The sequence below is a fragment of the Lingula anatina genome, chromosome 1 (assembly GCF_051362555.1).
Source record: "Lingula anatina isolate TDL-2025a chromosome 1, LinAna3.0, whole genome shotgun sequence".
NCBI lineage: Eukaryota > Metazoa > Brachiopoda > Lingulata > Lingulida > Lingulidae > Lingula > Lingula anatina.
This window is the reverse complement of record NC_141767.1, coordinates 10,229,473-10,243,987: the sequence shown is the minus strand read 5'-3', so window position 1 is coordinate 10,243,987 and position 14,515 is coordinate 10,229,473. Positions and strand designations below refer to the sequence as shown.

The window sequence follows — 14,515 nt, the reverse complement described above, 5'->3', positions numbered from 1 at the left end:
TGATTTTGAGTAAAATGTCCCACCTGATATTCTCATTTTTAAACATCAGATTTAAATTTAGTGTTTTTAGTGGAAATAAAAAAGGGGAGATCCCTAACATTCCCACCAATCACATAGCTTACATTGAAAAAGAAAGGATTAAATGAATAAACATCATAAATTAAAGATAAAAAATTGAATTCATACAATCAGATATTTCATCCCACTTTGCATTTATTCTGCCTCTCCCCCCAAAAAGAAAAATTATAATAAATAAATAAATAAATAAATAATGAATGAATGAATGAATGAATATATAAGATTTAGCAATTTTAATTTTAATAGGTGATGATGGATTTTTTTAAACAAGAAATGAATAGATAAACCAGATTTTTAAAAGATTAAAATGTAAAGATTATGACTCTGTCACACTGGACTTACAGCTGCTTGGAGAACACCCTCACAAATACTACAGTATGTAACAAAGGATAAGGCTGTAATATCTTAAGTTCATTAATACTGATGTACATGTACTAGTATGGATTTGATGACAACATCAAATACTGACAAAGCACCAGCTCTGAGAGGGGTGACAGTGGGAAAAATTTATTCTCCAAGAAATTACAAGTTGGAAACTGGTATAACAAGGGCTTTAAGGAGACCTGAGGTGAAATTTATCTTTTCAGGTTCCACATATAGTGTAGAGCAGAGTAGTCCAACAGGTGGCAGCAGCAGCAGTCTCCACCAGGTGGTGAGCGAGGTGATCACTGTACAGAGAGCTCACTCGGAGGATATCAGGAAACATCAACATATACTTGCCGAATTACAGGTATATTGCAATCATCCCTGGAGTAGGTACATTAACAGAATAGACTATTAAACAATACGGTGTGTTTTTGTCAGTTATTTCCTTTAGGAGAATTAATTTGGACAATAATGCCTTATTCTGAATTTGAATTTTAAAAATAATTCATCAAAGTCAAATGTTATCAGTGTGTTGGTTGTCACTTGGTGGTTTCAAATAAAATTAAATTGTTCTTTTTTTAGGAAAAGCTTGCAAAGGGTAATAAAGGTTTCTTGTTATTACAGACTCTAAAGGGGTCTCATTGATTTATTTATTTTTATTATTTTGTATAATTATGTTAATAATTTTGATTTAACACTTCAAGTTTTGAGTTGTGCTTAACATTAAGGTAATTTACGTACAGTTTCATTTCTTGTTGATGTTGTTATAATTATTGTTTTTCCGCTCCATTTAATTTGATTTAACATTTCAAGATATCTTGATTTGGTATTAACCTGTTTTTATCTATAAGACACTTTGTTTTTTTTCTTATAATTTATAAATGTTTTATCTAAGAAGTGCTTAGAGTCAATGTTTAACACTATGAATTGTGAATAGTAAGTACAGATATGCAACCTTCAATTTATAGATTTTCTGTTGAGTATATTAAATGATCACAAGCAGTTTTTTTTCATTGGTGCCAAGGTTTAAGAAATTCACATTATTATTTAATTTTTTTATTCAGCAAGAGAGAAAGTGCATGGATTGACCCTGGAGTTAAACAGTTTGAAAAGAAAGCAGTGTGTTGCTGCAGATGACTTTGTCCAGAAGGCTGGCAATTGTAGGCAACTTGAAGGAGGTTCAATATCCCATATACTTACACCTTATAAATCAACTAATTTAACATGATATGATGAAAATAAAAAAACAACATTTAAAACAAGTGCATGAATAATAAACTAACCTAATGAGCTGACCTTAATTTTTGTGACAGTAAATGTACAAAAATGTCTTTAAATCTGTAGTTTCCACAATTTTTCACGTTTTAGAAATAGAAGTTGCTATTGCAGAAAAGCAGGACCTGACAGCATCTATTATTGATGCTCAAACAAAACTGGGTAAAGAAACAAGGTGAGATTTAGTGATGTAGCCCTTGACCATAGATACTTGTACACAGGATGGATCCTTTTTAGAAAATGTGCTCACAAGTTAATATCAGGTGAAGGAAAAGAACCATTTTTTTTTTTTTTTTTTAATCATACAAAGCTTTGTTTTCCTTTCTTTTATTTTAAATAGTATATTATGGTATTATTTGACATGATTGTCTATATGATTGTCTCATTGTGTCATTTTAGTTTGTTGAAAGAATACACGGGAAAGATGAAACAATTTGAGTCTAAAGTTGACCTGTTGGAATCAAAATATGGATACAGAAAGGAATTGGAGGAATTAAAGAAAAATGTACAAGAATTAGAAAATCAAAGTATGTGATTAAGAAATTTTTATAGTCTTAATGCCAAGTACTTTTGTAGTATTTTTTGCTATAGTGTAAATAGACAGTTTAACTTATTTATGTTTTGAATTGGCATTTCTCAGTGCATTACTTAATATATTGATATGGCTATATTGTTGTGTCCTAATGAAGATAATAGATTAGAAAAACCATGGGTATAACCATCATTTTAACTGGTGGTTTATTCTCAGAGCTTACCTTGGAGAAAAATCCAGACAAGGCCAGACACTTACTAGAAGGTAAATGTGAGAGTGATCTCAAACAGGAGCTTCAGAAGTTAGATGATGAAAAGAGACAATTAAGGGGGCAGCTGCTTGACAAAGAAAAACAGGTGAATATCCTTTGTTTTAAAAAATGTCTGAATGTATTGTTTTAAATTATAATGCACTTGTAGGCACTCAATATCTCAAAAGCTCACCATTAAAATGTAGCTACAAGGTCTTGAATTGTGATAGATGCAAGGTTAATTTCTGTGTTATTATAAAACTTAGTAAAGTATGTATCTATATAGGGAAGTTTTGTTATTAATGTCACCCTGGTTTTAAGTCTGTCAAAAATCCTCTCAGAAACATCTATGCATCTTGTTTCCAGTTAGAAATATTATAAAGTGTTTTTTAAAATGAGTTTTTAGAAGGGGTTCTGAAACTTGACTGCAGACAACAGGAAGAAGCATTGTTTCATTGTATTTATTTATTTATTTATTTGTTATTTGTTTTCCAAATATAGTCTGATAATTTAATTTTCCAACAGGTGAAAGCGCTTAATCTCCAGCAAGAGAAAACTAAACAGGAGACACAAGTGTTACATGTAAGTTTCAGATATTTTCCTTTCCATAGCAGCTTAAGCTCATGTTTCAAAGACACATCAATGAATGCCCACCAAATCAAAAAGGTAAATTCAGAAGGCAAGTAGTTAAAGAAGTAACACAAAATTTTACTTTCATGATTTTCCATGGTAGCAACCTTTCCAGTCATACTTGACTGTTTACAAGTACCATCAGAACAGTTAAAATTTTCTCTTCTTGACTCTTGTTATTATTTCCTCTAAAAGACTCAGTATTTAAAAGAAAATTAAATAACGCAAAGTGCTTTTGAAATTGTTTGTGGTGATCATTTTTTAATTTTGAGTAATTCTATTAACCTTAAATGATCTTATTTATTACATTATTAGTTTTTTTTTGTTCTAGAAGCGGAATGCAGCTCAGATGACCCGACTAAAGAGACAGCTGAAAGAGGTGACTAGTAGGAACAGACAGTGGAATGAACAGGCTTCTCAGCTGGAAAAAGGCATTGCAGAGCTCAAGAAAAAGCTGCAGGATGATCACTGAATTGGCATACACTGAATACACAAACAAGATAAAAAGAAAAATAAATAAATAAAATTGATAAATAGAAAATTACCAGTTTTGAATGTGTTATATAACAGATTTCACTAAGACTAATAAAATGCTTTTTAGTCTCTTTATTATAAGCGCTCTATATCTGTTCAGCCAGAGTGAATTTGCATACACAAAAATTGACTGTATAACACAACTGGCATGGGATACACTACCAGTACAATGCTATAGTGGAGACCCTGACTTCAACAACTTCTTATTGAAGGTGTCCTGGTACTTTTTTCTTCTGGATAATATTGTGAATAAAATCCATTCATTGTTGCTCCTTAATGTCTTTAATTATAATAAAAATTGGTGATGCTTTATTTTCACTTTTTGAATTTAATAGACATAGGTCCATTCTTTCAGTTATTCTTGAAATATGATTTGAAGATATACAATGCTGCTTTTAGAGACTATATAACAAAATTGTGTGTAGGTGATGATCCTATCAATACCTCTGGTTAATAGAATTTAAAGGTACATGTACATTCCATGAAACTTATACACCAAAATGGATTTTCCTGGGAAAATAAGCAATTTTCTCGTACTCACCAATCATTTATCTATCTCTCTGTGCACTTGATTCAACCCTTGATAAAATTTACAAAGGTTGATTTTAGCTTAAAATGACTGGCCAGTCATTATAACAATGACCATTTTCCTACAAGCTCCAATGGAAATACCAACATCATGTAGGCTCCAGGGAAAATTTTAAAGGGGTTAAAACCTTTTAAATGTGTATTTTAAGTATTATAAGAAGCTGTGAATGGCCAAAATAGGCATTTTTTGGGGATTTTCATTCCATGGACTGTACCTGGATGAATTTTTTTTCTCAACTGGCGAATGTTTTCTTTCCATAGAAAAATTGCGTAGAAAACAACAAAACAACCAATGAATTAATACTAAAGTGAAAGCATTTTTTCATCTACTAAAGCAGTTGAAAACTGATATGCGAAGGAGTGTTTGATATTTTGGAGAAAAATTAAGATTGACGATATTGGTGTTGCTCGTGTCTTGATTCGACGATCTTCAGTGGTGGAGTACCATTTCGAACTGGGAAGTGAATTTTTACATGTAGTCTCTTCAAACTTTCTCAATCAAAATGTCAAAGAAGGAATTGCCTTCGTTTGATGAACTTCAAATGTGGAGTGTCATTAATGTTGCAGATTGGCTCAAAGAGGTGAGGGTTTATTTTTTATTCACATACCTGCTTTTATTTACTTTGATATCAGTTCGGTATTCCAGTCTGTGACTGAGTGTGAAGTGAAACAAATTTGATGCTCGATGACTAAGTAGCTAAGGCGTCTTATACATCTAACATTTGAGGAAAAGAAAGCGCATATAAAACACGTGCCGAAAAGACAATGAAAAAAGTTATGTACTAGTAACATGTACACGTTAGGAATGGAGCAGGTCTCTAGGCACTTTAGCACCCCCTCCCAACCAACCCCATATAAAAAAATGGCTATAATTCTTTGATTTCCGAGGTTTTTCTAAACAATATGGTGACTTTAACCAAAATCTCTGCTCTTCATATAAATAAGGTTGTCAATTCGCTAACTAATTTGTTGAAACTTAAGCCCATATTATTATTATAGCTGTGACCATCGCAGGGGTTGGTTGTATTCTCATTGGCGAAAGAGCTTGAAGAGGTTTGATTGTATATTTTAAAATTGATTTATTTGAATAGCAAAAACAATGTCCAAATTTGTTGACTGTCCAAATTTGTTTAAGATTTTATCTTTACTTTTCCTCTCCAAATCAAAAGTATCCACAGCATAGCAGTCACCGACATCATTTGATATGTAATCTAAATTATCATCAAGAATATAATCATCTATATTACTCGTTCTCGCATTCATGTCACCAGCAATACAAAAATTACAACATGTGTTTAAACTCATCGCCTTTGTTATAAATTCATTTAAAAGTATAATGCCATTTTGTTCTTTTCGTCCATCGTAAAAACTGGACCCTTCAGGAGGGATATAGGTGAAGCAAATAATCAGATCTTTTTCCCATCCAAAGAACACTTTATTACATTTGGACAGTCACTGATAGAAATGTGTTGTATGCTTAATATTCACATGTTAAACGGGAGGTGTTTGGGTGATATTGATGGCAATTTCACATGCATAACCCATAGTGGTAGTAGTTTGGTAGACTACATTTTGGTATCTAGCGACATGTTTGCAAATATAGCTGAGTTCTCGACGATAGTATTCGGGGATTCTGATCACTTGCCAGTTCATTGCGCAATCAAATGTCTATTGCAAACTTCCAAAACAAAAAAAGACTCGGGAGGTTGAACCGTATGAACGAGTATACTGGGATAATAAGAAAACAGATGATTTTGTCGAAAAGTTTGATGATGAATTTGCTCAAAATTGGTCTGACATAGAGAACGATTTACAGAACAATAATGTTACTGCAGTTATAGAAACCATTACAGGTATGTACATTAAGTCGGCTAGTTCTATGATAAAGTCGCCTGGCATCAAGGTGGAGTTACGACAACAGCCGCCATGGTGGTCAAAGGACTTGGAGGTATTAAAAGAGTTAAAATATAAAGCGTTGAATAATTTTAGGTTTTATAACTCAGAGCAACATTTGCAAAACTATAAGCAGGCAAAATCGAACTTTCGGAAAGAATGCAAATTGAGTAAGGAAAGGCACAGAGAATGTCAACATACCAAACTGCTAAGTTTTAATAATAACCCCCAAGCATTTTGGAAATATTGGAGGGTAAATGTTAATGCAAATTTTAGAAATAAGAGTAACATTGATTCTGATTCATGGGTTAAGCATTTTAGAGAGTTACTAAATCAGGATATTACGATCAATGAAGGATTTAGAAGAGAGGTAGACTCTCAAGTAAAAAGTCATGAACAAAATTGTAATCTATGCGATGATGATAATCCGGCTGTTTTGAATGCTCTATTTTCATGTGATGAGGTGCTCTCCGCCCTGAATAGCATGGCGAATGGAAAAGCACCAGGGGAAGATGGGATAGTCTCTGAGATAAATCTGTATTTCAAAAAGAAAATTATTTATTGTTGAATCTCCCGAAAGCGCACTTAGCTGCTTTCGCCAGGCTCAGGTGTGGAAACCATAATCTTATGATTGAAAAAGGTAGACATGACAACATACCCTCGAACGAGAGGGTATGCACACTATGTAAGGATGAAATAGAAAACGAATATCACTTTTTGTTAACATGTGAGATGTACAGGGACTTAAGAACAAAATATATACCAAACAGGTACACCTGTCAACCAAATATCCAAAGGTTTAGACAGCTTATGTCTTCCAATGACAGAGATTTGATGATTAACCTGATTAATTATGTTTATTATGCCTTTAGAAAAAGAGAATCTTTTTTTGCAACGGATAGTGCACGTACATGAGCTCTCCGCATGCGCAATAGTTACGTTATATGAACCATTTACATTTGTAATCTGGGCAAATGCCTTTATACGGAAATAAATTAATATACTATCAAAAACAATGATGAAAGTCACCACATTGAATTGTGAAAATGAAAGGCTTTTACTAGGAACTAGGATACTGCAAAAATACCCATAATTTTATCAACTGAAAATTTTAATTATATTTTCTCTAACTGAATAGTTTGTAAAAGCTATAGATGAAATTGGAATTTTAATGCAATATTAGTCACTAAAATTATATGTTTATGTCAGTATCCCAACAATAATGAACCCAGTGCACTGAGGCTAAGGTCAGAGCTGCAGTCTGTGTATGATTAAAGTCATAATAACTCTTCATTTTGGCCAAAAATTAGATTTTCCTGGAGTAAACGGCAATTTTCCCGTACTTACCAATGGTCAGCGACCCCATTCCTGCATTCAAAGTTAATCCAGGGTTTTTTTCCTAAACGTACGGTTTTTTGTTAAAATCTCTTAAGAGATTTTAACTGACGGAGCTCTCTCTCTGACGTCGCATAGTCACTGTTGACCTACTTAAAACCGCGGGAAAAGCAGACAACAACAACACTATATAAGATTCATGAGATATATTCGTCTTTTTGTTGAAAATACATTAATATCCACAATGTGTGCCATTCTGGGCTTTTCGTTATCCGACGCACTGTACAAAAACTCGCAACTTACGTCTGCGTCCGCATTAATGCGTTTGGCGCCATATGTTATTTTGGTCTCGAATGAACGCGAGAATCCGCGTGACACCATTACGTCATTAGCAACGAATGCCTTGATGAAAGCATCGAAAGCCCTATTGACAAGCACAGATTTTAGTTTTACTACAATAACGGCCGTTTTAGTGGTAAAATACAATAGAATATATTTCCATGCGTTGTTTACAATGTATTTCATGCGGAATTTTGAATCTCAAAGGAAGAGTTATTATTGCTTTAATTTACATAGCAAATATTTCAGGGAGACCACAGGGTATACTTATAGTGGACCACAAACATGGTGCAAGTTTATTTTCAGCACATTTTCATGTATGTCATCATGTCTCTTGAATTATTTATATCAGTAGTAGCAGTAGCCATAGCATATGAGTTCTTGCAATGCATCTGCCTAGTATTCATACAAACATGCGTCTGTGCTAAATTGTGAGTAGGAACAATGACTTTTCAAGTAATTATATGTTTTCAAGGATAAAGAGGTCATTGCCACATACATTATTTTTTAAATTTCAGGCTGGATTTGAAGACTGTGTAAACCCATTCATGGATGCAAATGTGGATGGTGTGAAACTCTCAGTAAGTTGATAAAGTGTCCAAAGAAATATCCTTATTTTCATTTAGCAAAAAATAAAAAATAAATAAGTATTGATAATAAATAAAAACAATTAAATAATAATTATGTAATAATAAGAAGAAAATTAGAAACACTAGGATTAAAATTATGAATTACTTACTCCTCTTTCATTTCAACATGAATTGGATTGAATTTTTGAATAAATTCTGGTGAATCAATTTAGAGAGTAAAACAAATCACCTACCTGTTGAACCTTATGCCATCTTTATTTTGCATGTGTTTTAGGCTTTTAAACACCTATATCATCTATGACATGCTTACTAGTAGGTGAGCGGCAGAAGGCCAAAATTTTCAGATTTAGTGTCCCCTTTATACACAGACCTGAATTATATATCATTTGAAAGCTCAGAGTCTGCTGGTCAAAGTTAGCCATGATGTGGAAATGGCAATTGCCTGCGTAACCATGGAAACGGACAATTTCCAAGATGGCCGCCTGTTTTTTTGCATTTTTTCTAAAAATACAAATCATTGATTAACATACCTAAAACATTGTCTATCATCTAACTTTTACATGTTTTGTGATGAAGGAGGTTATGGGCTAAAAAAAACACCATAGCAGGATTTCAAGATGGCCGCCGTTTTCAAGATGGCCGCCATTGTTTGTGAAATATTGGTCAAATTTTCTCATTTTATTCCAAAACTTTACATATAAAATCAAAACCACAATGTTCATATAACCTTTATTGCCTGGATTACATAAAGTAATTATTATTACATTACATTGTGGCATTGGTTAAATTTGGGAGAGGTTTAAGCAGTCAATTTTCAAATATTCAAAATGGCTGCCATGAAATGCAAATTTCCATGATGTGGACTTTAGTTCAGCTCAATCATCACAAAATATCTTTAAATGCCAAACTCACACATATATTAGTGCTAGATGCTTTATGCTACATGATGCTTCATACAACCTTTTCAAAATGGCCACCATTTTCAAGATGGCGTCCATTTTCCTGTTAAAATTCACTAAAATAGCATTTTCCAAAGGCAAAATTTATACAATAAAAAAAAAATCATATACAATATAAAAACAAAAAACCTCCAAAATTTAAAATAAGTTTTTGGCTTTGAATTGATATTGTTTTATAAGATTTTAATTGTTTTTTTAATATGATAAATGCAAATTTAAATGTCATTTAAACGAAATGACATTATTTACACATTTTATGCTGGTGACTTCCTGTCAGTCAAATTCTCACATGAAAGTAAACAGCATGCAACAAATTATAGCACTCTTCTAACATTGCTTTGAAGAATGCTGTGTGTTTCCCAAATTAAAAAAAACTACCAGTTAACTTCAAAATGACAACCAAATCCAATATGGCCCCCCATGTTAAATTATCATTCTTTTTTTTTTGTATTGCACCTTTGTGGATTATCAATGTTAAAATTACTATTTTAAATATTTTGATACTTTCTATTTAATAAAGAGATTTAATTATGGTAATATTTAAGAGGAAATAAATATAAGGTACCAAATAAAGCAAAAAAATGACAATGACACCTCTATCATATCTATAATGTTTTCACTTGTAGTTGTGTTTTTTTTCCATAATCCCCTTATGCAGGTCAGAATCCATAAAAAAAGCTTTTGTCAGCAAGATATGAAATTGTCGGGGTTATGTGTTAATTTTTTAATGTCAAATTAAAAAAAAAATAGAACACAAATACTAGCTTTGATTACTAAAACAATAATTAGGCATAATTAGTAATGGATACACTGAAAAAGGGATACAGGAACCCTCCTATGCATATTGTTTATCATTATCATTATAATGCCAAATCATCCACGTACATTTGATCTATTCTTTTCAGTATATCAAATGCTGACACAGCTTCTTGGATTGTTTTCCATACATTTAGAATGTTAATAACAATTTGGATTCACCAAAATGCTATGGCAGGTAACATGAGGTGACAACTTTATTAGGTTCTTAGATAAAGATGATTTGATTGCAAGGGATGCTGTATATCATGCATCCTGTCTTTCCTCTTACAGGGTATATAAGTACTAGTAAAACCAATCTGACTTATCACCCCTCATTGAAATCTGGTAATCTATATGATGTTGCAGTCTATCAACTGATAGCAGAAATAGATTATGACCTGATGGCAAACAATAAAGCTTTTACACTACTAGTATCTAGCCTTCTTGAAAGGTAGAGATTTCTGCTCCTTTCTAGTGTGGCGTCCAACTATCGAGGTGAAAAGCTCAAAATGAGACTACAAAGCATTATGGTGATGCTGTTTCATTTTCTTGTATAATACGGACAAGGGAAGTCCACTAGCTGTTATGTGTTGTAGTAAGATTTCTTTAGGTGACGCTATCAAAGCTGCCCAAAGAATCATACAAGACCTGAGCTCAACAATCTCACTAGATCCATAAGATACAGTGACAGAAGATGCTGATCACGTGTCTTCCAATTAATCAATGTATACAAAGCAGTTTCTATCTTGAAAACACAGAAAAAAAGGTCTTTCAGAATACTACCCCTTACCAAGTGACATTAGTCTCAGAAATTAAGCCTATTTGTCCCAGATTTGCTTTAAAGTTTGTTTTTTGGATTAACCAACTTAGATGCATTTAATGCAGAGAGCAGTGAGTTTCCATCATCTGATGGTGTACACAGAAGATGCCTGGCTATTGCTGAATGCATATGTTCAGCTGTTGCAAAGTTCTTCCACCTCTACAAGTAGGACTTGCAGCACAACTGCACATTGATTTTGGGTCTTGTAGTTTGATAGATACCTTTCACAGCCACGGTTTTTGCATCTCCTATGGTGATATTAGAAGGATTAATGACATACATTGCTGAGTTAGAAGTAAAAAGGCAGCAAGATGGTGTCTACATTCCACATGACATTGTGTCACACTGTGATGGTGGTCATATTATCCATGAGGGTGACGACAACATTGACATTAGTGCAGAAACTACGGATGGGAAAACACCTCCCATGCTATGGTGAGCCAGTAGTTTTTCAAAAGCAAGTTCTACACCTCCCTGTGAGTACGTAAAAGAATCCCATTAGAAGTTGGGATGTCCAAGTCACTTGCTCTCTCTGATAAATCCAATTCACCAATAGAATGCACACCATTTTAGAAACCTAAGACACTTGCTGAGCCACCAAGAAGAGAGGTTTTAGAACAGCTCAATTATTACAAAGAGAATGTAATGCAAGTTAATGTTATTGCATGGAGTCTTTTGAGAATGTCCCATCAAAATCTCCTACCTGTAAACAATAAAGTTTAGCTTTGGCACCTGCAGGTCATTTCTTTCTGGACAGGATTCAATCAGCTGTCTGTGAAGAAAACGACCTATACTGCAGTTGCATATATGCCACTTCTTGATGTTAAACCTAATGACATGTACACATTTTACACCACAATGTTGAATGTATTGGGGTACGAGTGCTTCACTTGCACAGCAATTTGCTGTACAAACGGACGACCAACAGCTATATGCCATAGCCCAACAAATAAACTGGTCTTTTCCTGAAGAGTTTGGTTGCCATGTCATTTGTATGGGTGGTTCCCATACACTGTCATGCTTCATTGCTTCTATTGGGAAAATTTGGGCCGTTGCAGATTTGTTGGCCATTGGTGGCCATTGTAGAGTCTGATGTTTATGCAGCATCCACTTCAGCGCAGAGGGTTGTGTGGAAAACAATTCAACATGGCAATAAGAGGGCTTACTTTGGCATTTAAAGCTTTGATATCTCTCAGATTGTCAGCTTTTTATTTTGGTACCAAAGAAAGAATAGCGAAGTTTCACAGTTGGTGTGGTTTGAGGTGTCAAATGTGTAGGAGTTTTACAAGTCTTGTGCTGTGGGTTTTATGGGTGACCAACATGTATCTGAGAGTATGTCTGAGGATCTGCTGCCAAATTTCTCAGATTTCCAGGCCTGGGGATGAGGGGAATTTCCTACATTTCAGTTTTGGGACTGCCTCCTTCAAGCTCTTCTTTTAAACTTTGTTAGAACAGGGTGCACTGGTTACCGGGAGATGCAGCTTGTGTCAGTAAGGGCAATGTTGCCCAAATTGTTTCCGACAAACTATGCTTAAAGGACCCAGTGTACCTACTAGATATGTCAGAATCCATATTCTCTGGGGACATGTATTGAAATTGATTATGATTTTGATGAAAGAGCATGAGTGACAGGTCACTAATGTAGATACAAAGAACACGTTAAGGGTTTAGCATGTATATGGGTTCGTGGGTGTGTGTGAGTAGATAATGCATGCAGGCACAAGCATTTTAAGGGATATATGAGAGTATGGGTACTTAGAAATGTACTGAGGTAAAATTTTGAAGATAATTGAAGCGGCAAAATAGTGTATTTATGTGCTCCTTTCTTTACTGAGAAGTCAACTTGATAAATGTAGACCGCAGAAATGCATCATGGATTTGCAGTGGGTTATATGGACTGATGCACTTCAAATAAAGATAGGTTCCTGTTTTAATATGACAGACATTTTGGTAATGGTAAATACATTAAATTTTATAGATCAAAACAAATAAATTATTTTTTTAAATTGTCTACATATTTCCAAACTATGGGATTTCTTTTTACTGTGACAATCGCACACAAAGGTTCACAACAAGAAATACAGTATTAACTTTGACTTGACTTAACATGTGTTAGTACATATAAATATTGGAAAATCCAAAAATTATTTATTACAAGTGAAAAGTTGCAGTAATAGCACATATCCTACAATTATTTTTCTTTTACAACCATATATGTAGTAATGCTTTGCGAATAATTTTATCCTTTAGATGTGCGTAATACAATTTTGAGAAAAAAACTCCATTTGGCGGCCATCTTGAAAATGGTGGCCATCTTGAAGATGTATTAAGCATCAAGTAGCATCTAGCACAAATATGTATGAGAGCTTGGACACAAAAATTATTTATTTGATGATTTAGCTGAATCAAATCCCAAGTTACACAAATTTGCATTTCATGGCAGTGAGTCATTTTGAATATTTAAGAAATGTCTGCTAAAATATCACTGAAGTTAAACCAAATGCCATAATGTAATAAATTAATAACTGCTTTGTATAATTCATTCCATAATAGTCATATGGACATTATGGTTTTGATTTTATATGTAAAGATTTGGAATAAAATGAGCAAATTCAAACACTTTTCACAAATGATGGTAGCCATCTTGAAAACGGTGGCCATCTTGAAAATGGTGGCCATTTTGAAGAAGTTGTATGAAGCATCATGTAAAATCTAGCATCTAGCAAAAATATGTTTTGAGCTTGGTAATAAAAATAATTTTTTTGATTATTTAAGTGCACAAAAGGCTACCTCATGGAAATAGGCATTTCATGGTGGCCATGTTGAATATTTGAAAATTGACTGCTTTACCATCCCCCAAATTTAACCAAATGCCATAACTAAATGAAAATATACCTACTTTGTATAATTCATGCAATAACTATTTTGTGGACACCACAGTTTTGATTCTATATGGAAAGATTTGGAATAAAATGAGAAAATTTGACCAATTTTTCATAAACAATGGCGGCCATCTTGAAAACGGCGGCCATCTTGAAATCTTGCTATGGTGTTTTTTTTAGCCCATAACCTCCCTCATCACAAAACATGTAAAGGTTGGATGATAGACAATGTTTTAGGTATGTTTATCAATGATTTGTATTTTTAGAAAAAATGCAAAAAAACAGGCGGCCATCTTGGAAATTGTCCGTTTCCATGGTTACGCAGGCAATTGCCATTTCCACATCATGGCTAACTTTGACCAGCAGACTCTGAGCTTTCAAATGATATATAATTCAGGTCTGTGTATAAAGGGGACACTAAACTCCTTAAATAAAGCACTTTTTGGGGTTTTGCCGCTCACCTATAGTACTTTCTATTGCAGCAATTATCAGAACAAGATCTTTTATACATGGGAAAAGTTCCCCTTGCTCAAAGACGGTAAGTGTGATTATGCATGTCACTGTTGTTTCTTCAAAAAAATGCACTTGCTTGTTATATAGATATGAACTTACTTTAACAAATTAATATGTTAGAATAACAAGCTTA

At 33.6% G+C, this 14,515-nt stretch overlaps 2 protein-coding genes across 7 annotated transcripts in view; both read left to right on the top strand.

Annotated features, from left to right (window-relative positions):
- Window positions 1–638: 638 nt before the first annotated feature.
- Window positions 639–3,977, top strand: LOC106167370 (uncharacterized). Of its 2 annotated transcripts, none has more exons than XM_087002345.1 (7): window positions 639–808; window positions 1,509–1,622; window positions 1,813–1,894; window positions 2,119–2,246; window positions 2,468–2,607; window positions 3,027–3,083; window positions 3,463–3,977. In XM_087002345.1, exons 4-7 carry the CDS (start codon window positions 2,144–2,146, stop codon window positions 3,601–3,603), a joined length of 441 nt encoding a protein of 146 aa, XP_086858471.1. In that variant the 5' UTR covers window positions 639–808; window positions 1,509–1,622; window positions 1,813–1,894; window positions 2,119–2,143; the 3' UTR covers window positions 3,604–3,977. The 2 variants fall into 2 exon arrangements, with proteins under 2 accessions (XP_086858471.1, XP_086858472.1); XM_087002346.1 differs by lacking the exon at window positions 639–808 and adding an exon at window positions 1,112–1,172.
- Window positions 3,978–4,676: 699 nt separating this feature from the next.
- The window catches only part of LOC106165467 (uncharacterized), a 36,820-nt gene continuing 26,981 nt past the window's right edge, over window positions 4,677–14,515 (top strand). For all 5 annotated transcript variants that reach the window (XM_087002659.1, XM_087002657.1, XM_087002658.1 and 2 more), the window contains exons 1-3: window positions 4,677–4,834; window positions 8,339–8,401; window positions 14,352–14,407. In XM_087002659.1, the coding sequence (XP_086858785.1) occupies window positions 4,757–4,834; window positions 8,339–8,401; window positions 14,352–14,407 (197 nt within the window). In that variant the 5' untranslated portion in view covers window positions 4,677–4,756. The remainder of the gene's footprint in view (window positions 4,835–8,338; window positions 8,402–14,351; window positions 14,408–14,515) is intronic.